At 39.5% G+C, this 24,740-nt stretch overlaps 1 protein-coding gene across 3 annotated transcripts; it reads left to right on the forward strand.

Moving 5' to 3' along the window:
- The first annotated feature begins 1,244 nt into the window (after positions 1-1,244).
- Positions 1,245-24,740, forward strand: STK17B (serine/threonine kinase 17b). 3 transcript variants are annotated; one of them, XM_054210354.1, is made up of 9 exons: positions 1,249-1,378; positions 3,456-3,639; positions 3,975-4,132; positions 7,940-8,152; positions 13,194-13,338; positions 13,571-13,697; positions 14,609-14,657; positions 16,051-16,230; positions 19,996-24,740. In XM_054210354.1, exons 3-9 carry the CDS (start codon positions 4,011-4,013, stop codon positions 20,276-20,278), a joined length of 1,119 nt encoding a protein of 372 aa, XP_054066329.1. In that variant the 5' UTR covers positions 1,249-1,378; positions 3,456-3,639; positions 3,975-4,010; the 3' UTR covers positions 20,279-24,740. The 3 variants fall into 3 exon arrangements, with proteins under 3 accessions (XP_054066332.1, XP_054066329.1, XP_054066330.1); XM_054210357.1 differs by lacking the exon at positions 3,456-3,639 and having other exon boundaries at positions 1,245-1,378; XM_054210355.1 differs by lacking the exons at positions 1,249-1,378; positions 3,456-3,639 and adding an exon at positions 3,198-3,254.

Below are 24,740 nucleotides of genomic sequence, written 5' to 3' on the forward strand. Positions count from 1 at the left end.
CAACTTATTTCTAAATCATGCTTTTGGCTATTTTATATCCTCAAAAAGGGTCTTTGAAACCACAAGTTAAAGTCTTCTAACTTTCTCTTTTTTCCCTTGGGGTTCTTAAAGCAAGAGGCTCTGAAGACCCGGTTGCCACTTACATGCATGAAAAAAGGGATTGTCAAGCAGGCCCTGTGTGAGCTGTGTACTTGTGTAAAAGTAATAAAAAGTAGGTTCTGGTCCCGTTTGAACATGCATATGCAGATGTCAGGGAGAACTGGTGTACCGATTTCTATTTTTAACTGGACCTAGCCAGTAATACGGTCGCCTGAGACTTTGCAAGCTGCGTCATAAACAGCATAAAAAGCATAACCGCCTGCAGTCACTGCTGGTAAGCGCATGCAAGTTTTGTTCTTGTGGTTGTGGGTTTCTTTCTCAGATCCCCAGCTACGCTGGACCAGAAAGGAAAGAAAACGCTGCAGACCTGGCAGGTCTCCCCGCGGCCTCCCCGGCAGCGCTGCCATGGCTGGCTCTGTGCAGCTGGCCTTCGCACCATCGCTCCTCCCGCACCTTGCGCTACCCCAGGGCCTCAGCCTTTCCCCTTTGTTCTGGTGCTGCTGCATGCAGCAGGCACGCCGATAAGCCTCATTACGGTGTTTAGATTAAATACAGCCCTTTGACTAGGAGGTGCTATCGGTGCATCTCGCCCAAACCAGCCGCTCCCCTCGCCCTGCGCTCCGTGAGGCGGCTAAACAAAATGGCTCTTCCGCAGCTGCCCCAGACGCGGACGGGCCGTCAGCCGGCGACTCACGGTGCCGCTCCGGTTCGCCTCACCGGCTTCCAAACAACCGGCCGGCCCTGCCCCGCCGGGCTCAGCACCCTGGGCCGGGGCGAGGCCGCCGGTCCGACTCGGCGGGGCCGAGCAAGGCCGCGAGTCCCGGCACCGCGGGAGGACGAGGACGAAGAAGAGGAGCAGGAGCTCGTCCCGCCCGCGTCGGCGGCACCCCCTTGGCCCGCACGAAGGAGCTCGGACAGGCGGCACCTGCCACCCCCCCCATAGCCGCCGCCAGCAGCGCCCCAGCCACCGCCCCCGCCCCACCCCAGCCGCCTTCGAGGGGCGAGGGCAGCCGGGCGGGGGCGCTGCCCGGTCGGAGGGCGCCCCACCAATCGCCGGGCAGAGGGCTCGCCCCGCTGGGCGCGGATTGGCTCTCCGCAGTCGAAGTGGGCGGGCCGGGCGGGCGCCGCCGGGGCGGCCACATCTACCGGGCTGCGCTTTTCAAACCCTGGCTGTGCGGGTGCGGCGGTTGGCGGGTGCGCGGGCCGGCCGGCAGCGCGTGCGGCCCGTTGCGGTGACCGTTGGCCCGTGAGGGGTTTCCTGGGAGTCCGGCGGAGAGAGGTGAGCCTGCCCGAGCCTGGGGCTGCAGCTGCCGTCCTCGGCTGCCGCGGGTGAGGGCGGGCGGGCGGATCCTGTGGGGTTCTAGGTGGGTGGTGGGAGAGTCCTGCTGCCTCCCCCGCCCGGGTGTCGGAGCTCGCCGGTGCGCGTCTCCCCGCCCCGGGGAGCGCTGGCGGCAGCACCCCGAGGCGCGGGGGTGCCGGCAAGGAGAGCTGGGGCGTACCGCGGACATCTCGGGCCGGGTCCCACCCTGTTGCCGGCGGCCCGTCCCGACCGGGTTTCAGCGCACTTGGGAGCGGGCGGCCCCCGCGGGTGCTTCTCTCCGCCTGGCAGTCGCCCCTGCGCATCTAACGCTGGCCGCGGAGTGGGGCGGGTCGTCGCCGAAAGGCTAAAGCGCGGCTGAAGTGAGAAGGTGTGTGGGGACAGCCGTCTGACGGGGCTGGCGCTGAGCCGAGGTCGCCGCGGGGCTCGCCGGTCTCGGCAGGGCGCTGGGTGCCCGTCACCCCTCGCCGCCGAGGGAGGTGGTCGCCTGCGGTGTCGTCCAGTGACCTGCTGCTGCTCATCCGTGGTCCTTCTCCGCTGAAGCTGAGCGTCTTCCTAGCCCGGAGCAGGGACTTGACTTTTCTTGGAAACAGTTAAATCAAGTGGCTTTTTGTCCAGTTAAAGATAGTTTAGTGGGAAGCTTGCAAATTTCTGGGAGATCCATACTTCTAATGTCTGTTACTCGGGGCTTTTGGTGCAATGTGTAGCAACACGGGTATCACTTTTAACTTCGGAAATAGTTAATGTATTACAACTTATGACTTTTTTTCACAGCTAATTGGATTTGAAACTGGATCTTATTCTCCTGAATAGATATGTGCCTGTTTGTGGGTTTGTGTCTGCTGTGAATATGTTTTTCTCTATTTTTGATGACACCAAGCTAAAAAGAGGAGATGCGGTATCTTACCAGGCAGACAAACTTAATTCAACATGACAAAAGTTTTCCTTAATAATAACTTCAAGAATAGCAATATAAAATGAAAGCTTACGTAATAAATTTGATAATAGTAAGCTCTTAATCAATTAGCCAACTGCCTAAAATAAATAGATCTTTTTGTGCTGAAGTACTGCAGTAACAAGATAATTTTAACTGTTAAACTGTATTTAGTAAGTACAGCTCTAAGGAGAATCGTGTAAAACTTCAGACATCTGAATCAGTCTTTTAAATGATAAGGTGTCATATAATTGGGATAAAAGGAAGGGGTAAAAGGAATGCATATTTGTTACAAACAAGGCAATTCAAAGGTTATATGTTAGATTGTATTCTTACACCTTGATAACTTTTAGGAAGTTATTTCATGCTTATCAAATGCTACTTTGTAGATATTCTTAAACTGTGTAGTTGTTTTTTTTTCCTGCTAAAGCATGAATTGTGACTTAAATCCAAAGTAGTTCCAATATGAATATCCATGTTCCAAGAACTAGTAGTTGGAACAATGTTTGATGGGTACTGGATTATATTTGAATCATAATTAATTCGAGTGCTCCCCCAGAAGTTTCTGATAGTACATTTCTGTCATTTGAAAACTGAAAGTGTATTTTTGTAAGTTTGTTAACTGTATCTGAACTGTAATTTGCCTTGTGATTTTTTTTTTTTCCCCCTTCATTACTAAAGGTAAACCTACTCTTTAACTTAAAATAAACCATCAATTAAGACTTCTGTTATCCTTCAGTAACCTTTTTCTGCTTTGCTTTTGCATTTCACCTGAAGAGATGCTTCAGGCCTATAAATGTGAATGCCAAAACCCAGTATTTTTTACTGTTGGTTTTTTTTTTATAGTAGAAATAATGTGGGTGGCTGTACCATCATAATGTGCCGTTCTACTGGTTTATTAAGGTAATTTAATCAGGATTACTACATCATTTGATTCTAAATGATCTGAACTTGCAAAGAGGATGTTGTACATTCATGCTGCTCTCTGACAATTAATCTAGAGTTAAAATTAAACTTAGATGAGCTATGAGTGAGTTTAATAGGAAATGTGAATCTTCCCACTGGGGAAAAAAAACCCAAACCTTTTTTTTTTCCTGTGGTTAGCTATTCCTGCTGTGTTGCAGACAACAAACAAGAAGGAGTTTTGGTTAAGCTCCCCAGGGATACAAGTTAAAAGTGTAAATTTAAGAGAATTGCTGTAATTTACCCAGAATCCAAAGAAGAGTTAAAGCTTATTCGCAGAAAGCTAAAAGAAAAAGAAAAAAAGCAAAGCACATATCATTAACAGGTAAGGAGTTATTAGCATTTTTACTAGAACTTAAGCTTATCCCTAATATTTTTTGGATATGCTCCAGGGGAAAAAAAAAAAACCCACACCTTATCTCAAATGTTAAAATTATTTATTATAAAAAAAAGAAGTCTTTCTGTTAATTTTCTTAGCATGTCTTGATTAGTCTTCCTTTCCGGTTGTATTTTTTCAGTGATCAAATGTTTTCTTTTCAGGTCACTACTGCACAGACTTAAGGGTATTCTAGTCTGATAGACCTAAACTTTAATATTTGTATATTTTAATGCACTGTAATTATGGTATTTCCAAAACTCTTAATTATTTTGCTTTAACAGGTGACTGGTAGAAGAGGGAGTGACCTGTTCCTGACTATGTCGAGGAGAAAGTTGGAGAATAAAAGCCTTTCTGGCTTGTTAGCCACATCTCTGCAGACGCAAATCAAGACAGACAATTTCCACAATTTTTATATGCTTGAATCAAAAGAGCTAGGAAGGTAAGATTATTCATGTTTATTTCATTTTAGTAAGAGGAATTTCTACTGCAGGAGAAATCTTTGTGCAATGATAGACCCTTTCTAGCAAACTTTTATGGTAACAGATGGGGAATGAAGTATGCCTCTCCCCTTCCCCACTCCCTTCTTTGCAGGCTCCAAGCGATTCTCTAGGGACCGGGAAAAGGTATAGTGAGACATAAGTTGCCAGCCTTTTCCATGTCAGAGAGATTTAGCCTGTTTTTGTAGGCATGTAGATCTGGGATTATGTTCCTTTTCTTCCATTTCCCCTGTCTGGTCACACATCACATTCCAGGTGATGGAATAAATTAAACATAAACTAAAGAAAAGATGACATAGGGTAAGGCTGCAAGACAAAGAGTGTGGATTTTGAGTTGGTTGTTTTTGTTTGTTTTTTTAAATTTTTTGAAGTCCAGAAAACAAAGACGTTTTTCTCTCCCCCTCTTACCCTCAAGCAGTTAGTCTAAGTTTCTAACAACCTGCTCTTTCAGAGTAACTTTGAAGGCTGCTTCCCTTGGTCTTGTTTGCAATGGTAAAATACGAAATAAAACAAAAGAAAAAAAACCCACCTTGGTATTTATGGTATTGTTTCAGATTTCTGAGTTAATGCTTTTTTGAAATCATTGGGTTAATTCATACCTTGAAAATATTCAGGGACTTCGGTGTAAAGCCTTGCAATCATAATGTCATGGTCATGTTTCCAAGCTGCTTGAACAGAAGTGGCATAGGTCAGTCCCACAGTTATTGTGCCTCACTGTGCCACATAGTGATCCTTTGCACCTGTAACTTGTTTTGTCAGCAAAGATGCTCTTCTACATGTGATTTTACAAGCTCTTTAGCTTTTATTGTTCTGCTGGTTGTGGTTTGTTTGTTTGCTTTTTTCCTAGTGTGTGCTTTCTCTGGTACACTTTTATAAAAAGTGCACCTTGCAGCCCATAACTTTCCTCTTTTCTTACCCCTTTATCAGCTCTACTTTTGAATTCTAGGCTCTACAGAAGCAGTTTATATGCACCATCCTCTAGAACTCCACTGTTCTTAAAATGCTGGGTTTTCAGATTATACATACCTATGAGACGATGTCTAAAGCAAACAAAAGTGTAGATTTTGCAGGGATTCCAAAAAAACAGTCTTTAATACTTTCTGCATACGCAAAACTAAGCATAACAAAATAAGTGCCAAAATGCAAAGAAACAGAAGCAGAGTAGTATGTTTTCCAAACATATTTTTACTTTTGCTGGCCTAACAGTGTGAGTATGCATTTTTTTTTAATGTTTTAAGGGTTTACAACACTTAAGTGATGCAAAATTCATCTTTCTTTGTAGCGTCTCTAAAAGATTTAATATGCTTTTCTTTTCATTTGCCACTTTCTTCTTCCTCTTCAGGTTACTTCGTAAATGGTTCTTTTGTTCTTCTCTTAAGCTTCCCATGTCCTATTTCTTCCTCCCACACCCTTATCTTTTAGGTCCTTTGGTATTTAAGACACTGACTCATGAAGCAGGCAGGTTCTGTTTAGTGGGTTAAGTAGTTTTGTCCCCAGTGTGGGGATGGCTTGGCTTCTTTTGAAGTAGTTAAATTTCTGTGGTTTATAACTTGGGATATGAAAACAACTTGAAATTGTTTTTTATCTCGTAAAACTGGGCTCTAAAGTGATGGTTAAACAGTTGCTTTGCAGGCAACAAGGAATGGGAACCGCTTTGCTTGCTTCAGTGCAGCACTTCAGATCTCACTTTTTTTTTGGTATCTTTGGGGAAAGTCCACTGCTCTAAAATAATTTTGTGTCTTAATAATTTTGTCTTAATAATTGGCACGCTACAAATACAGCATAAACAAGTAGAAAGTCTTACATCATCTATCTGATGATACTGCTGACCCTCAAAGCTGTTATCCCTGCAGTGACTAGAAGGAAGATGTGCAAAAACTATCAGGGAAGATCTTGCTGTTCTCATGAAACTCAACCAGTTCCCCTTTTTTAATTTTAGAGAAACTTTTGTGGTTGACAGATGTGATGTTAAAATGAGAATGTAAGCTATGGGGGAGTATCTTAAACTCTGGTGTATTATGAAATTCAGTTCAATAACTTCAAATGCTCTGCAATAATAAGCTGGTTTAACAATTGAGAAAGGACCTGGCCATTTCATGCTTACAAATATTTGCTAAAATGAGGAGTGTACATGTATCAGAATGTAAATAACTTTCACCTCTTAAATTAATTTTTGGTTTGAGTTTTGTACTCTTACCTTTCTAAATTTAGTGCTTTAAAAAAAGGATAAAGAAATCCAACAACTAATTGATTTTGAAATCATTTATGACAGAGAAGCTGTTTTGTTGACTTTATTTGTAAATAAGCAATAGCAATATGATTAAAGGTCAACTTTACACACTTAATAATTTAGTCAGACTGGTACAAAGTGTATTTAAACATATCATTATTTGCAAATGGAAATCTGATTTTTCATGAGATGCTCATAGCTTTTATGATTAAACACTGAAGTATAGATTTTTCCAAAAAGCCTCACACATGCCTTTTTTTTTTTTTTTTTAAGAGATGTTCCTTTCAGGAATTAGGTGTTTTTCACTAGAAGAAAGGCTAAGCCTGCAGGGCAACATAGTCTTTTCTACTAAAAAAGCTAATTTTGTTGAAAAAGCACAGGTCAGATAGCTTGTACTGACCTTCTTCATCAAGTTCGTTCTTGGTATGCTGTGATAACAAAAAACATGCATGGAAGGGCATTGTATTTTCAAAGACATAAGTGTAGATCTTATTCTTTGTACACAGTTTTGTACTGTTTTTAGAACTTTATGCAACTTATTTTACCCCTTCAAGTTGTTTTTCTTTAAATAATGTTTCTTGTGTTATTTGAAAACACTTTGCAAGTATGCAACTAAGCATTTCTGGGAATGCAAAACTTGCGATTATAAAACTTTGTTTTTTCTGGAGTTTATAACTTGGCTTAAAAAACTGCATTTTTTCCCCTAATTTTTTAAAAGGTCAGCTTGGTGTTTTAACTACACTATGTGGTTTTCTTTTAAAAACATTTCTCTGCCAAAATACATTTTTGTTTCCATACCTAAACGGTTGGCTGGGAAATAAAGCAGCGCACTTTGTCTAACTGTAATTGAGAAAGAGAATGCTAAGTAGTGAGTGTCTTTCTGTTAAGATGTTTTCAAACATTTTGCAGACACCTTTTTTTTTTTTTTAACAGTACTACGTAATTTATGGAGGGAAATTCTCTTTATGACTAAAGTTTTCTGCACTGAAAACCTCCCCCCTGCATAAATATGCTTTATTTTCTATGTTCGTTGTCTACATTTCACAGGGTTTTGCTTTTTTTATTACTCTGTCCTGTATGTGCTATATTGTGGTTGAGGTTTTTTTTAATATAATATTGCCAACCTGAACAAAGCCTTGAGCAGCTTGGTAGGATCTCAGAGCTGGCCCTGCTTTAAGCAGGAGATTTTGCTAGAGACCTCTAGAAGTCCCTTCCAACCTCAGTTATTCTATGATCCTACAGTAAGAATGTCCATGTAACCTGATACTCTGATTTAACGCTTAGTTAGTCTGTATAAAAGGAATTGTACTGGGTCTCCACAAAGCTTCATCTAGCTTGGTATCATTTCTCCTACAGTGGCTGAAAGTGAACGTTCAGGGACTAGTGTAAGAACAGGCCAAACATAGCACTTTTTTTTTTTTTTTTAGTTTCCAATTATTTGCCATGCCTTTTTATTTCTAATGGCAATTTACATACTTTTTATGTCTTGTGACTTAATGTTTTCCCTTTTATTTTGTAGAGGAAGATGTGCTGTGGTTAGAAAATGTATAGCTAAATCCACAGGCCAAGAGTATGCAGCTAAATTTTTAAAGAAAAGAAGAAGAGGTCAAGACTGCAAAGCAGAGATTCTTCATGAAGTTGCTGTACTTGAATTAATGAAATCTAATCCTCGCATAGTTAATCTCCATGAAGTCTATGAAACAGCAAATGAAATCATCTTAGTATTGGAATAGTAAGTATGCCTTCATCAGATGTTCCACCTTTGTAGTTACAAATCTGTCAATATACTCATTTTTTGCATGAGCTGCCTGAACACCCAGAAGAATTACAACAATGTACTATATACATTATGATGCAAACTTTTCTTTATGATATACTTTACAAGCTCTTAGGGACTTCTTTTGTGTGATTTTTTTTTTTTAATGTAAATGCAAAAGTTGCATCAGTTGCTGTTAATTTGAATCTTTGGGTTTGTACGTGCATTTTGTTACATCCACAGCTAATGAGTTATGTCAAACAATATGGAATAAGGCATAAAACAAAATACACCAAAACTTATAGTAGTTCTGTACTCAAAATTTTTAAAAAAGGACTTAAAGATTTTTTTTTTTACAAAAAGCTATCAAAAAATAGAGAGATTCTTTCTTCCCACTGCATAACTCAATTTCATAGAGAATTTCACTCAATTTCAAATTGAAATATTTTTTGTGCCTTTAAATACTGTCTCAGGAGGGTAATTTTGATGAAAACTTGCCTGTTTAATTAGAGCAGATTATTTCTTCTGCTAGTTGGATTATTGTAAAAAAGCTTTGATCGGTTTTCAGCTCAGGCTAACCTAACGTAAAACCTGAATGCAAACTCTAAGGTGTACATTTTTTTAATTATTTTTTTTTCCTTCAAGAATCTTTTATGCAAGCTGGCTGGAGAGAGTGTCTTGAATCTCATAGAAAGTGCATAGTGCTTTGATGCATCTTAAATAATACTCCCCAAAATTGTAGCCCTGACACCAAGTACACAGATTTCAGAGAAGCAGAGCACGTCCATGTTCTGTGGACTTCAGTCACGCTTCATGCTTTTTGGTGACTGAAAACTTGCTATTCATTTGTGGGTTCTGAGCTTCTAAATTTAGTGGGTTTTGTTGTTTTAAAGCTGTTTGGCTTTTGGACCTGTTTCCTCAAAAATTCTCACTTCTTTTTAGATGTCCCTGTGGCTTCTCATTAGCTCTAAAAACAAGTCTAATTTGGGAATTTAATTTGAATTATCTATTGTATTTGCTGTATATGTAAATTTTTGTTTGGAATGTAAGGAACATAAATGCAGTTTGGGAAATTAATTCAGGAAGTCTTTCTCTAGGATTTAAGTTTCATGTACAAAGCATTTGAAAAGTTAATAGTGGACTGCAAACACCATGGTAAATTCCTTCAATTTTTCCAAAGAATGTAGTTAGATAATCTTAAAAAAGCTTTTCTTCCTGGAACCAGCTGATCTCTAGAATATTATTTGTTGTTCTGAGAAGCATAAAATAATAAATAATTGGAAGACAAAGCCCAGATGACAAGTTTTGAACTTCTTGTCAAGTGTGAGTTTACATAAAAGCCATATTGATTTTACTGTTTCTGTTTCGTCTCAGCTGCCCTAGTCTTGCTTATTAAAGCTCTGAATGAAACAAGTCCCTTGTACTACATTGGTGTTGATGGTCTACTTTGTAGTAATGCTCAGAAGTCTTGCAGTAAGTGTTCTATTGGGATAAGCAGAGGGCTGATATTACATTTCTAAATTATGTCCTTCTGTAGCAGAATACACAGATTTTGTTTGTTTCTCATTATCAGAACTCTGAAGCAGTACTTTAAAAGAATTGCAAGAAATTAGTTTTACTCGTATTTTATAAGGATTTCCTATTTAGCCGTATTTTTCCTCCTACATATGGTCCTTGCTGTTGTTGGATTGTATTTGTGGGGTTCTTTGGAAGATGTAGTAGTAAGAATCAGTTTGTGTAAGGACACATTTTCTAAATAAAGGAGAGAAATGGATGCTAGTTCTTAAGGCCATCTCTGGAGAGGGAATTATTAAAGACATGAATACTTCTTCAAAAGCCTCACAACAGAGATTGTTACTCTTCTAATCTGGCGGTCAAAGGTAATTGGAGGAATCCAGTTATTCAGAGACAAACCTGGCAGCTGTATTAATTCATTTTACAGCATACCAGGCAGCTGTACTAATTTTCAAATCTATCTAGTTTTGTTCATTGAAGAACTAAGCAAGGCCCTACAGACTTAGATTAACAGTCTGTCTAATCTGCTGCCATTTCCAGCAATGGCTGTAGAGAGATGCTATGTAGGAAGAGTTAAGGAGCATATGAGCCTGTCCAATTCTTGCTGTCCATTCTCTTTGCACTGTCCCAGCAACCAGAGGTATTGTACTGAGGATACTTCTCTGCCTGTTCTTTTTAGTGTCTGTTTATGGACCTATAGTCTGTGAATCTGTTTTGTCCTTTTTTGGACCTGGTGATACCATCTACTTTGGTGGTAATAAACTCCAGATGTTCATTACCTTCTGTGTGAAGAAATACTTTCTTTTCTTTGTTTTCAACTAACCAGCTACTTTCATCAGGTGCCTCCTAGTTCTCATATTGTGGGATTTGGTGAATAACAGTTGTTTGTTTATCTCTAAAGCAGCTTTAGTTTTTGTAAGCCTCATTCATAGACTCCCCCACAATCTTCTATCCAAACTGAAGAGTCCGTGTCCCTTTGGTTTCTTCTTGTAAAGCAACTGTCTGTCCTCTTGCTTGCCCTTCTCTGTATCTTCAGTAATCTTACACACTTCTTGAAGATACAGAAGCCAGAACTACATGCTAAGGTCTTATACTGAGCATCATTTTGATACATTTTGTTCCCAGTAACCTTCCTGATGATAGCCCTGTATGTTGGCTCTTATTTTGGCTGCTCTGCAGGTTGGTGCAATTATTTCAAAGAACTGTCAATCAACCTCGAGTGCTGTGTCCAGTTTTGGGCCCCTCACCACAAAAAAGACATTGAGGTGCTAGAGTGGGTCCAGAGAAGGGCAACGAAGCTGGTGAGGGGTCTGGAGAACAAGTCTCATGAGGAGCAGCTGAGGGAGCTGGGATTGTTTAGCCTGGAGAAAAGGAGGCTGAGGGGAGACCTTATTGCTCTCTACCTGAAAGGAGGGTGTAGAGAGGTGGGGCTTGGTCTCTTCTCCCAAGTAACAGACCATAGGACAAGAGGAAATGGCCTCAAGTTGTGCCAGGGGAGGTTTAGACTGGATATTAGGAAAAAAATTTTACACTGAAAGGGTTATTAAGCATTGGAACAGGCTGCCCAGGGAAGTAGTTGAGGCACCATCCCTGGAAGTATTTAAAAGACAGGTAGACATACTGCTTAGAGATATGGTTTAGTGATGGTTTTTGTCAGAGTTACGTTGATGGTTGGACAAGGTGATCTGAAAGGTCCCTTCCAACCTAGGCGATTCTATGAAAATTTCCTGAGCTGTACCTGCCAGTTCAAAGTTTGGCATTGCGTAGGATTCTATTTGGTTATCTTTCTGATTATGTCTTACGTTTATGTATGCTATGTGTCATCTGGTGCTCTTTTACTTGCTTTCTCAGTTGGTGCTGAAACTTGCTTGTTAATGTCTTCCTTGAACTGGGGAGCCGAAACCAAGATGCCACATTCTAGCTGTGGTCTGTCATGCTGGGTAGAGTCACTTGCCTCAGTCTACTGGCTGGGCTCGTTGTTATGGCCCAAGGTGCTGCTGACCTTCTTTGCTGCCTTCAGTTTGCTGTCTGTAACTCCCAAATCCTTTTCAGCAGAGCTGTTCCGCTCTGTACCCATCTGGTTGTCCACCTGTTCAGACCGTAATATAGTAACTTGGATACAAGAATACTATGGGAGACAGTGTTGAAAACCTTGTTAAAGTTGAACTAGATGACATCCACTGCTCTTCTCCTTGTTTACATTTTATCATAAATGCAACTAGGGGAGACACTACTGATACCTCACAGCTCCAGCAGGTTAGTGACTGTGTTTATCCATGTTGTCCATTATCTAGCTTTTTTTATAGACTCATAATTTTGCCAATGATGAAATTTGAGCTTACTGATCTGTACTTTTGAGGTAGCTCTTTATCCTTAAGAGAGAGAAACTTCAGGCAGTTTAGAGCAGGCTGAATAATGATTTCAAACCCAGCATGAAACGAAACAGCCGACACTGCAGCAAAGTGTAGAAGTATAACTAATAAACCACATGCAACACAGTTATTTCCATGCTTCCTTTATGCTGTACTAATAGTAGGGTTTTCTGTAAGCAAACAAGAGCCTTTTTCCCAGGAAGATGTATTTGAGATGCTGTGTGAAAACATGAAGTTTGTCAATCTCATCTTTGTTGCTAGTGTGGAAATGGTAGATTTCAAAATGACAGAGCTGGGTCCTTGTATTTCTGAATATTCTGTGTCTACTAGAATTCTGGAGGATACTGCTCACTAACTGACTAGGCAACTGTGTATCTAATCAGCAGCACTGTACTACATTTTCTTCCTGGTACCTTTCTGATAGAAATACCTGATTTTTAGTCTTCTATCAGAATGGCAGGACCTAGGATGGCAAGTATGCAGTTTCCTCCTGCTCCAGAAATATCCTTCAGCGACTCTAGCTGTTCATTGCATTCTAGTTCTTACATTTACACCACAGTGGCACCATGTAAAAAACCAACCAAACAAAAAAAACCCAAAAAAACAACCCAACATCAAAAAAACCTCCCACAACATTATTTTTACTCCCAAATTCAGAGAATAAGAATACTGCTGGGCTTTCTTGATTTGGATTATTTACGGAACTGGTCAAATGGAAGAAATTTTAGATTTGACTTGAAGAGAAAGGCTGCTTCTGTTAGGGAATGATGACAGAACTCATCTTCCTAAAGGCATCTTCACACGTGCTTACAGGAAAGCATGCTTGAGGGTACCAACACATTATGAGGTTTTCAGCCACAAAGTTCTGTTTCGCTGTCTGAACTGCTGTTGCCAGCTATGAGGAAAGAAAAAGCATCATCAAATTTTTTTTTTTTCCTATTCTAAATGTCTTGGCATAAGTGTGTGTTCAAAAAAAAAAAAGTAGCAATAAGAATGTTCCCAGCCTCTCTGAGAATATGAATATGACAAATGAATATATATTATATAAGTTGGTACTATATATAAATTTTTTCCTTACTAAAGCTTGAAAATACAAATTTAATACATAAGTGTTCTTGAATGTGTTTCAGTGCTGCTGGAGGAGAAATATTTGACTTGTGTGTCCCAGATCTGGATGACAGAATTGGTGAAAGGGATATTATAAGGCTTATAAGACAAATACTTGAAGGACTTTGCTGCTTGCATGAAAACAATATTGTTCATCTTGATTTAAAGGTAAGACTGCAGCAGACTTTTTATTGTAGTACTTTAGTATTATGATAATCAAAGTAGTTTGTTAACTACATAACAAGGATGTGAAAAAGATGTGTATTAGAGATTAAACAATTTAAAAAAATAAAATGTAGTAATAAGTATTGCATAATAGAAACTGAAATGTCATTTAGTATATTGGGGTCTTTTGTAGCTTATATTTTATTAATTGAGAATTAAATCCTTTCTATTCTAGCCTCAAAATATTTTGCTGAGCAGCATCAATCCTCTTGGTGATGTAAAAATTGTAGATTTTGGTATGTCTCGGAAGCTTGAGAATTCTAGTGAACTGCGGCAGATCATGGGAACAACAGAGTATCTAGGTATGGAAGAATTGCTTCACAATTCCTGATGTGTGGTTTTGAGAAGACAAAAACAGTTCATGTAATGTGCTTATCAACTTAACAGTCGTTACTGGAGAAAGAAAAACAAGACAAGGCAATGTGTTCTGAGCGGGTTCTTTTTTTTTTTTTTTTGAGTAGTCAAATATTTGCACCAAAAAAAATCCCAAATTATATCAATAAGTGCACTTCTAATTTCATGGTATAGTATTTGCTGTGATGCAAACTGTTAACAGCCAAAATTTCTTGTTGATTTAAATTATTTTGATTGTAGTTTAAATACAGCATTAGTACGCACAAAGAAATGTTCTTTGAATTAGGAATGCTGTTTAGTATGATGATTTAATGAGATGAAAATATTCCTCGTAAAGGGAAGAATTGCCGTTAACACTTAACTGTCTCCGAGGGGCGGCTTTCCTTAATGATCTGCCTGCACTCAATGTTAAGAGCACTTCAATCTGTAGTGAATAACTTGCTATCTAGCATATGCCAACAGTCACAAAATTGGCTTGTTCATCTGGCCTTGCACTGTTAACATGCTGAAGGCTTTATGCACTCCCCTTAAAAAGATCTATACTTGAAAACTTCTTAGAAGAATCTTTTATGTGCATGCGTCTGATTAGAAAATATCTTGGGACTTGGACAGAATAGACTTTAGGCCATACAGAGCGATTTTAGTGTGAACCAGTTAAGCATTTGTATGTCTAATCAAATGGAAATAACTTTTTTCAAGCCTTGTGGCTTGAAAATAATAAATTTGGTTATTGAAACTGTATGTTTAGTCTCATAATAATGGTTGGCAAAAAAACCGCTAGAAATGTAGTGCATGATTCAAGGCCACTTGAGTAATATACCTATTAAAATGTTTTTCTTCCCCTCATCTCTTTCTCTAGCTCCAGAAATCTTAAACTATGATCCTATTACCACAGCTACAGATATGTGGTAGGTTGTATATGTTAATTCATTTTATTGAGGTAGGCGTGACCACTTAACAATCTAGGGGACAGATCCAGATTCTGATGCAGTTTTATCCTGCTTCCAAAAATACCCTTCTATTGGTGGGCTGACCAAAAGAGGGAGAGTTGGGAGGGGAGGGAGCCCTCAGGATATAAATTGGGGTTTACGGGAATTACTGTATATGGGTCTGTTGCACACCTAGTAGGGAATGCAGGTGGCTTTTGAGCATGCAGAGTATAGGTATTTGTTCTAAGGGAACAATAACAATGATTGCATAGCATACTTTAGCTATTAGTTACTCTCGGATGACATGCGTCAGGTATTTACTCTTGGACGCTTCTCCCTACCCACTTTTGTATCATTAAATAATTGTATTATACAATTGATAAGAAGTATCTTAACTTTCTACTTCTTATCTTTAGAGCAATAATTGCAGAATGAGTCATAAAAAATGAGACAAGTACCTTAAACTAATCCACAACTTTATTAAGTATATCTTTGTAGCCTAACTAATTTAATCAGCTATGTTAGTGTAAAGGCTAGCTTTGGGATGTTTCCTTAAAAACATAAAATATTCATATACTCTTCTTAAGCATCTAAATCATTAAAATTCCATTTTAAAGGTTGCTATGATCTAATTACTCCTTTGACATTCTCAACTCGTAATAGTAATTAAATGTTAGTGAATGTTTTTTAACCACTTATTTGTCTGCTTTTGTGGGAAGATATAAAAACAAACTATTGGCACTGTACTTAAAATGCCAAACCCAGTAGCATGTTTCCACACTGTAATGTGTACTAGGTTTCAACTATCAGGTCACAAAACCATTTTTATTATGCATCAAGAAACCACCTAAGACTTCTAATAAATCACATGATGTGTGGTACTCACATTGATGTACTTAGGGAAAACCATCTCAGCAAGAGGATATTGTAACACAAATGTCGATTCTACAGAGAGGTTGACTAAATATCAGTCTTTGATACTTCATCCAGAATTGTAGTGAAAGATGGGGTTTTATTTACATGCAAATTAGAATGTCTATCCTTTTGCGGTTCTGTCTTCCAGAATTGCTGTATGTCCAAGAGCGGGCTGTGTAAAAGTGATGTATTTTATTTTCCTAACAATCTCAATGGGAAGAAAATGGGGTATATTGAAAATAAGCGATTTTCAAAAATCCCTTCACTGAGATATATACATAGCTTTCCTTGGGTGTGCATGTGGATACATGCTTGAAACATAAAAGTGAGGTGTCACGTGATGTTTCTAATTCTTTGAGTGTAGCATGCATCAGGAAGCTTGATCTGCAGCACAATAAATATGGGGGTATATTGTTTCAGTATCCTGGTACGATTATACGTTGTGTTCTTATCTCAGGAACATAGGTGTAATTTCATACATGCTGCTGACGCAAGAATCTCCATTTGTGGGAGCTGATAATCAAGAAACTTACCTTAATATATCTCAAGTTAATGTGGATTATTCAGAAGAAACATTTTCGTCAGTTTCACAGCCTGCCAAAGACTTCATTCAAAAACTTCTCATTAAAAATCCCGAGTAAGTAACAAACTCCTCCGGGCAAGAATCTTATCTTTTATGTTTATGGAACACCTAGAAAAAGTGAATTTTAATTTGGAAGCTTAATACCACTGATATGATCAGTCAGACATCTTACAAAGCATTGGTATTATCAGCTGGATATTTAAAAGTGTAGGTTTATGCTTTTCTATAATGTATGAAAAGGATCTTTGGTTCACTGTCTGGCTGTTATTGTAGTCAGGCTTCTGCTTTGAGTTTTGTATTTTAAGATTCTTTATATTTTCATTCAGAGGACAGATAATTAACAAATCTAATTAAATGTATTCTAGGAAGGTCATGTTCTTGTCTATAATCTAACATTTTATTGCACAATTTGGAGAGAAAAAATGCAATCTTTTTGATGCAGTGCTTTCTTGTTTCCTGACTTATCTTTAATATCTCTTTCTACTTTAATACATTTTATATAAGATCTTGGCCTGTCAAAGTAGCCGAACTTTGAGAAGATAGTCTTTGAGACTGGTAGAATTACAGACATTAACTAACTCTGTCTGTGTTCCTGTATAGCTTTAAATCTGGATTATTTTTTTAACTGTTACACGAGCACATGCAGTAAAAAAAAACAAACAAACAAAAACACAAAGAAAAACACCCTAAAAGGTAAGTATGGGAGAACAGTCATGTTCTACTAGGCGTGGTCAGGTATTATCAAGTACAGTGCTACGTATTGTCATTTTTGGTGAGACAGTGCAGTCCCTGTCTTCTTCAGAGAGCCTGCAGGAAGTAGGAGTGACCCTGTTGTTTGGTTGAGAAAGAGGTTCTTTGATAGGAGGGGATGATGGGAGATGATCTCCATGAAGTGCCTACTCTCATCAAATAAGGACGCCATATAAATTCATGTCTGGACAGGATCAAGGATGAACAAGTGTTTTCTATTTTGGCATCTCACATAGAGAGTTTGTCAATATCTGGAATAACTCATAAACACCATAATATCATAAGGAAAGCAATTATGAAGAGCCTGCTTTGATAAACATTGGTGTGAACCTGCAGGATGTTTGACGTTCTGTCACAGTTACTACTCGCTTTTTTGCTTCTGGGCATCTCAGAATCTTTATTATATCCTCAATACCTCCCCCGCCCCACCTGGATTTCAGGAGAGCAGACTTTGGCCTTTCCAGGGATCTGCTTGGCAGAATACCATGGGATGAAGCCCTGGAGGGAAGAGGGGCCCAAGAAAGCTGATTAACATTTTCAGGGATCACCTCCTCCAAGCTCAGGAGCAATGCATCCCAACAAAGAGCAAAAACGCCAGGAGGCCTGCATGGATTAACAAGGAGCTCTTGAACAAACTCAAGCACGGAAAGGAAGCCTACAGAGGTCGGAAGCAAGGACAGGTAACCTGGGAGAAATTGTTTGAGCAGCCAGGGATGAGCTTAGGAAAGCTAAAGCCCAGACAGAGTTAAATCCGTCCAGGGACATCAAGGGCAACAAGAAAAGCTTCTACAGGTATATCAGTGATAAAAGGAAGACTAGCAAAAAAGTGGTCCCTCTCCAGAAGGAAATGGGAGACCTGGTTACCCAGGATATGGACAAGGCTGGGGTACTCAATGACTTTTTTGCCTCAGTCTTCATCGGCAAGTGCTCTAGCCACACTGCCCAAGTCACAGAAGGCAAAGGGCAGGGACTGGGAGAATAAAGTACCGCCCACTGTAGAAGACCAGATTCAAGACCATCTAAGGAACCTGAAGGTGCACAAGTCCATGGGACCTGATGAGATACATCTGCAGGACCTTAGGGAACTGGCAGATGAAGTTTCCAAGCCACTATTTGAGAAGTCATGGCAGTCCAGTGAAGTTCCTGCTGACCGGAAAAGGGGAAACATAATCCTCATTTTTAAAAAGTCTCACCTCTGTGCCTGGCAAGATCATGCAGCAGATCCTCCTGGAAACTGCTAAGGCACATGGAAAATAAGGAGGTGATCAGTGACAGCCAACATGGCTTCACCAGAGGCAAATCGTGCCTGACAAATTCGGTGGCCTTCTATGACACGGTTACAGCATTGGTGGATAAGGGAAGAACAACTGACATCACCTACCAGGACACATTGGACATTGTCCAACAGGACATCCTTGACTCTAAATTGGAGAGACATGGATTTGATGGATGGGACCACTCAGTGGCTAAGGAATTGGCTGGATGGCCGCACTCAAGGAGTTGCAGTAAACGGCTCAATGCCCAAGCGGAGACCAGTGCCAAGTGGTGTTCCTCAGGGACATATTGGGACTGGCGCTGTTTAACATCTTTGGCGACACGGACAGTGGGATTGAGTGCACGCTCAGCAAGTTTGCCAACAACACCAAGCTGTGTGGAGCAGTCGACACGCCGGAGGGAAGGGATGCCATCCAGAGAGGCCTGGACAGGCTTGAGAAGTGGGCCCATGGAAACCACATGAAGTTCAGCAAGGCCCTGCACGTGTGTCAGGGCAATCCCAAGCACAAACACAAGCTGGGCAGAGAATGGATTGAGAGCAGCCCTAAGCAGAAGGACTTGGGGCTGTTGGTGGATGAGAAGCTCAGTGTGACCCGGCAATGTGTGCTCACAGTGCAGAAAGCCAGCCGCATCAAAAGAAGGTGATTCTGCCCCTCTACTCTGCTCTCATGAGACCCCACCTGGAGTACTGTGTCCAGCTCTTGAGGTCCCTGTAATACAAAGAACATGGACCAGTGGGAGCAGGTCGAGAGGAGGGCCATGAAGATGATAAGAGAGCTGGAGCACCTCTGCTATGAGGACAGGCTGAGAGAGCTGGGGTTGTTCAGCCTGGAGAAGAGAAGGCTCTGGGGAGACCTCACAGCAGCCTTCCAGTACCTAAAAGAGCCCTACAGAAAAGGTGGGGAGTGACTGTTTATCAAGGAGTGTAGTGATAGAACAAGGGGTAACTGTTTTAAACTGAAAAAGGGTGGATTTAGATTAGATATTAGGAAGGAATTCTTTACTGTGAGGGTGGTGAGGCTCTGGAACAGGTTGCCCGGGGAAATTGTGGATGTCCCATCCCTGGAAGTGTTCAAGGCCAGGCTGGATGGGGCTTTGAGCAGCCTGGTCTAGTGGGAGGTGTCCCTGCCCATGGCAGGGGGGGTGGAACAAGGTGATCTTTACGGTCCCTTCCAACCCAAACCATTTTATGAACATTAAAATGTAGAACATGATCAAAACTGTAGTAGCGCTATAGTAGGTTATCCAAATGAATAGTTTTGCAAGTTTGTGGTTTGTTTGGTAGTAACTACATTTTGGAAGGGTATACACCAGTTTTTGATGAATTGCAAGAGTAAAAGACTGCAAAATGTCACATAGAGTTGGCGACATGTTATTTGGCCCTCCTTGAAAACCTAAAGACTGAATATTCATTAGCCTCCCTATTTACAGTGGTCTTCAAAAGCATAAGCATGTGCACATATATATACAATGTTGTAAACATTCCAAGGGACTATGAATACTAGCTGAGAAATAACTGTTCTTTGTTCTCATGAAAAGCTTGCCTTTCTGACACTCAGCAGTAGGGGAAACTGTCAACTAAAATTTAGATGCATGTTGCCAATACTTAACCTTAACTATGATAGGATCTGATGTGTTTTTCAAGCAGCAGTGGTAGTGGTGGAAAACCAGAAATATTAACTTTTTAATGCCAGTTCTGCTTAAGATTTCTTAGTATGCGTCAGAGCTATTTTAATTACACTTTCAGTATTTCTGAAATCAACTTAAGTAACTTTACCCTTTTCTTTTTCAAAGGGAAAGACCCACAGCAGAGGCCTGTCTTTCTCATTTGTGGTTGCAGCAAGGGGAGTTCATACTGTTGTGTAGCCCTGAAGAAACTTGTTGCTCTTCTCTGATGCCAGGACACACAACAAAATGCTCAGAAGAGCGGAGTGTAAAATCCAATTGTAATGGTACCTGTAGCCACAAGGAAGACAAAGAAAACATTCCAGAGGACAGCAGTACAGTCTCCAAACGTTTCCGTTTTGATGATTCATTGCAGTATCCCCAAGACTTCATGACAGACTTCATATGTTAATATGTAATACGGACTTTTATTAAATGAATTTAGCATAATCTATTCCAGTGGTGAATATAAGATTATGGCTTGCCAATTTATGCAGCATTGCAGCATTGGCATACTGGAAATGCACTTTGATTCTTTTATGCTGGTGCTTCCTTTTCTATCCGTTGCTGGCAATGGATTTAACTCCTGAGAAATTGGAGTTGTTGCACCAATAAAATGAATTATTTTTTTTAAGAAGATATAATTAAATATTTTTGCACTTTTCAAGTTTTAATCCAAAATTGATGCCAGAGTGAACAAATTAAAACCTGAAAATGAGTTTGTTTAAACTCAAGCTTTGCCAAACAGTGGCTGAATATGAGCACGTTTTTATGACTAGCCTTAATAAGAAATTGGTCTAAGCAGGGAAACGGAATCTAGTTGTCTTACTGGGCTTCTTTGTGACCATTCTCATTGCTTTAAATGGAAGCTAAAGTTCGTATGTTTTGGGACTATGATACATCTGTTGGGGCCATTTGTAAAACTGCTTTCTCTCTAGGATCATTAATAGTTAACAAGTGTTTCTGCCTTATAGATCTGGTCCACTTCAGCATTATAATGCATACTCTGTGTTTTTCCTGTGCTGGATCTCTGGAATGCTTGAATAGAAAACGGGTAGACTGTCAGTCCTTGCATTAGTGGTCCTTTACTTCTTATCAGGAAGTTATATTTGAAGAGGGTAAGGGTCCCATGGTCATGTAAATATCTGATGCACTTGTTAGTTTGCTTTCATCAAACCTCTGAAATAGTGTTGTCTACCTGTATTGACCTATTCCTCATCTTAAAAAACCAAAACCAAACAAAGCCAAATCACCAAAATACCCCAAAACGAAAAGCTTCCTTAGAGTTAAAAGTAATAACTGAATAAACTGAAAATAACCATTTTTGCCAGTGAAGCTGCAATTAAAAGCTTTTCATTATGCCCCTCTAATGTAGAAGTGCATCTTCCTGTCAGTTATTGTTATCCGTGGTAATTTAGCTTCATGCCCGCTCTGAGAAATGGACTGCAGTGTGTTAGTATTTAAAGACAAACTACCTAATAATTGTTTTAAGCCTTAAATTTGGGGTTTTTAGTGGGTTTATTTTTTTTTAACTTCGTTCTTCCACTTCCTGTTTCTAGGCTCTGAGGAAATAATGCCTATGTTAAGTTTAGACTTAGAGCAAATACCAATCATGCCATAACAGCCCAAAACTAATACTGACAAGATAAAATCCTAATTGTAACACTCGGGCTGGAAGTCTTTTTGTGTAGGGAATGTATTAAAACTCTTATAAATATTTTGAGAGCAAATGGCACTTAAAAATACTTTTGGGTTTTTCCACTCCTCAGAGCTTAGTCTTAATAGTCTTGGATTTGGTTTGTTTTGTATAATAAAATATCACAATCAGTGTGCCTGTGGTCTTGTCAATAGTTAGGCAGATTGAGGTTTAGGAACAACATTTGAATGAGAGGTGAACATAATGAGTGGTAGAAAGTTGTATTTTTATCTTTCTTTGCACAAGACAGGAACAGTTTTGTGGGTTTTTTAAAATAGATTTCAATATAAGGTATCACCACAATGCATGGGGGAATTCTGGACTATTGTCTTTATTTTGGGTGACACTCCTGTCAACAAGTGAGAAGTTGATTGAGGTGTAAGGCATATAAGGCTATCTTTCACCTTATGTTTGTCAGAAGAAGTTGTTACAATCCAATAAAAATGGAAATTATGTTGGTTAGATTTCAGAAAGGGGAGGTGACATTTCTGATAGACAATTTACATCTAATTCATTGTTCCATCTCACCTATCTTACTCTTGCCCATTTTAATTTATTTATTTAGATTAGTTGTCATGATTTTTTGAGTTGTGAATAAGAAACGTTAGGCCCAGAGGTTATCAGTCTTAACGAAAGTTTTAATTGAAGAGCTAGATTAGCGCAACCCACTATCAGTAACAACAAATCACAGTTAAAACAACAACCAGTATCATGCGAATATAATGATGACCTAGCACCCATTATGCTGCATGTCTTACACCTTAGAATAAATGTGAGATTAAAGGATACAGAAGCGAACATGGTCAAGCATCCTTGGCCAGGAAGTATTCACTGCACTAATGAATCGCTTCACCTGCCCCAGCCAGGGTACAGCCTTATAAGGATAGTGTTGCCTACATGCAGCCAGTCAGTGGATTCAAAGTTGGTATTTTGCTTTGTGGTTGCTCCAGTGCAGTCTGCATCCTGGCAGCCCTTCGGCAGCCTGAGTACAGACAGCTAGTAGTAACCTTGTCATATGGGGTTCAGATGCAACAGCAGTAAAAGTTTTCCAAGACTTAACGTCATGTGAAATGAAGTCACAGATATATTCAGTATGGATGAAGCTCAGATGCCTAGGTATAAATGAACCACACTGAATCTCCTCTATGTATTAATTCTCATGTAACTTTTTTCAGTGATACTGATAATATATATAATTATAAAATGACTTTGCTGGAGGCAGTTGTTGGATTGTGTTCAGGTATGTTATACCCTTACTCTTCAAAGTCCTTGGCTTTTCCCAGTTGGAGTCTTTTTAACCTTTTCGGTTTTTTTCATCAGCATGGAGTCTAATTTGAACCGGGTAAATTAAAAATATGAACTATTTTATGTGTACTCAGAAGTTAAAGTTCACTTAAGATAAAGAAGAAACTGTCAAAAAGCTATAATGGATAAAGGTAGAAAAGAATGTTTATAAAAATTTTAAATATTAAAATTCTGCAAAAATATTACTGAACTACAACAGAATTACAACTAGGAAGCTTGTGAAAGTCTTTGTACATTAGTATTCTATTTTTAACATCTGGAAAATAAAGCTGAAAGCATATGCCAGCACTTTATGACAAAGTTGTTATTCCTTAAGATTTTTTTCATGGTATCTGATGTTTACATTTCTTAAAACTTTTGGAGCTAACTTATCTTTAAATTTAAATACATGAAAATTGGTCTTATCCAAGGAACTTAAGTTTTGAAGACTTTATTTGTACTTTATGTAAAATTTATGAATCAGATTTTGTTTGGATCAGTGCATTTGGTTTATTTAAAAATACTATTGTGCATGCAAAACTTCAATTGAATGTAAATACATACATTGTAGACGATTATTAGCCCGTCCTGCTTCTTGCCATATTACTGGGAACTACCAAGTGTAAATGAGTGATGAGTAACATTTTAAGATGACTGAAGTCATATTTCTATGCAGTTCATGACCTTTTTATATTAAAATAAATAAATACGTGTTGCCTTTTTTCAAAATGTCTGTGTTTTCATTTCTTCACAGAATCAAAAGGATGGTTGAGGTTGGAAGGGACCTCTAGAGGTCATGTTGTCCAACCCCCCTGCTCAAGCAGGGCCACCTACACCTGGTTGCCCAAGGACCATGCCCAGATGACTTTTGAGTATCTCCAAGGATGGAGGCTCCACCTCTCTGGGCAACCTGTTCTGGTGCTCAGTCATCCTCACAGTAAAAAAATGTATTTCCTTATGTCCAGATGGAACCTCCTGTGCTTCAGTTTGTGCCCATTCCCTCTTGTTCTGTCACAGATCCCCCCAGAGCCTTTTCTTCTCTAGGCTGAACAGTCCCAGCTACTTCAGCCTTTTCTCACAGGAGAGGTGCTCCCATTCTGTAATCGTCTTTTTGGCTCTTCGGGGGACTGTCATGTATGTCTATGTCTCATACTGAGAAGCCCAAAACTGGCCAGTCATTTCACCATGGAAGTTTTATCAAGTTGCTCAAGCATGACTTCCCTTTGGTGAATCCACACTGACTACTCCTGATGAATCATGAAACTTATCAGCTAACTTCCTGGAACTGTTTTATATATGCCTGCTTTTTATACATATAAAGTTGAATGTTCTAGTTATGTCTTGCAGTGTGTCTTGCAGAATGGTCTAGTTATATCTTGAGGTGATACCTTTTGTGTTAAATTCTAATAGCTTTTGCTGAATGACCGTGAAAGGAAACTTAAATGGAATGTTTGTTACACATATTACCCTCCTAGGGTACTAATTGTACGTTTGTTTTATTTTCAAGTAGATGGCTGAATTTAAAAAAACGAAACAAAACAAATTTCCTTTAGAAAAGAAATTACACTCAAAAGAGGTGGTAACCCATTGTGGCCTGGATAATATGTTTCCTACAAAGGCGTGTTTCATTGATGAAATGAAAGCTTTCTCATTGTTAGAAATGCACAAATGGGCTTTCTTTCTAGTGAAAGAAATCGTGTATTCATGTGCTTGGGTTGGTGGTGGTTGCAGCATTAAGTTCAGAAATTATCTGAATATATTTCCTGCATTGAAGGGTCTTATCAGGAATGCTGCCTTTTTTTTCTTTTTAAATTTTTTTAAGACTTCTAGAAAACAAACTATTCTTTTTAACACTAGTAGTGATTTGAGACAGCTTGAAATTTGTCTTTTTAAA

This window comes from Rissa tridactyla, chromosome 7 (assembly GCF_028500815.1).
Source record: "Rissa tridactyla isolate bRisTri1 chromosome 7, bRisTri1.patW.cur.20221130, whole genome shotgun sequence".
NCBI classification, from domain to species: domain Eukaryota; kingdom Metazoa; phylum Chordata; class Aves; order Charadriiformes; family Laridae; genus Rissa; species Rissa tridactyla.

Excerpts from the sequence above, each read along its gene's own strand:
- STK17B (XM_054210357.1), top strand. The coding sequence starts at position 4,011 with ATGTCGAGGAGAAAGTTGGAGAATAAAAGCCTTTCTGGCTTGTTAGCC. Across the intron at positions 13,339-13,570 it reads TTGTTCATCTTGATTTAAAG|CCTCAAAATATTTTGCTGAG; the intron begins GTAAGACTGCAG and ends TTTCTATTCTAG. Across the intron at positions 16,231-19,995 it reads CTTCTCATTAAAAATCCCGA|GGAAAGACCCACAGCAGAGG; the intron begins GTAAGTAACAAA and ends TCTTTTTCAAAG.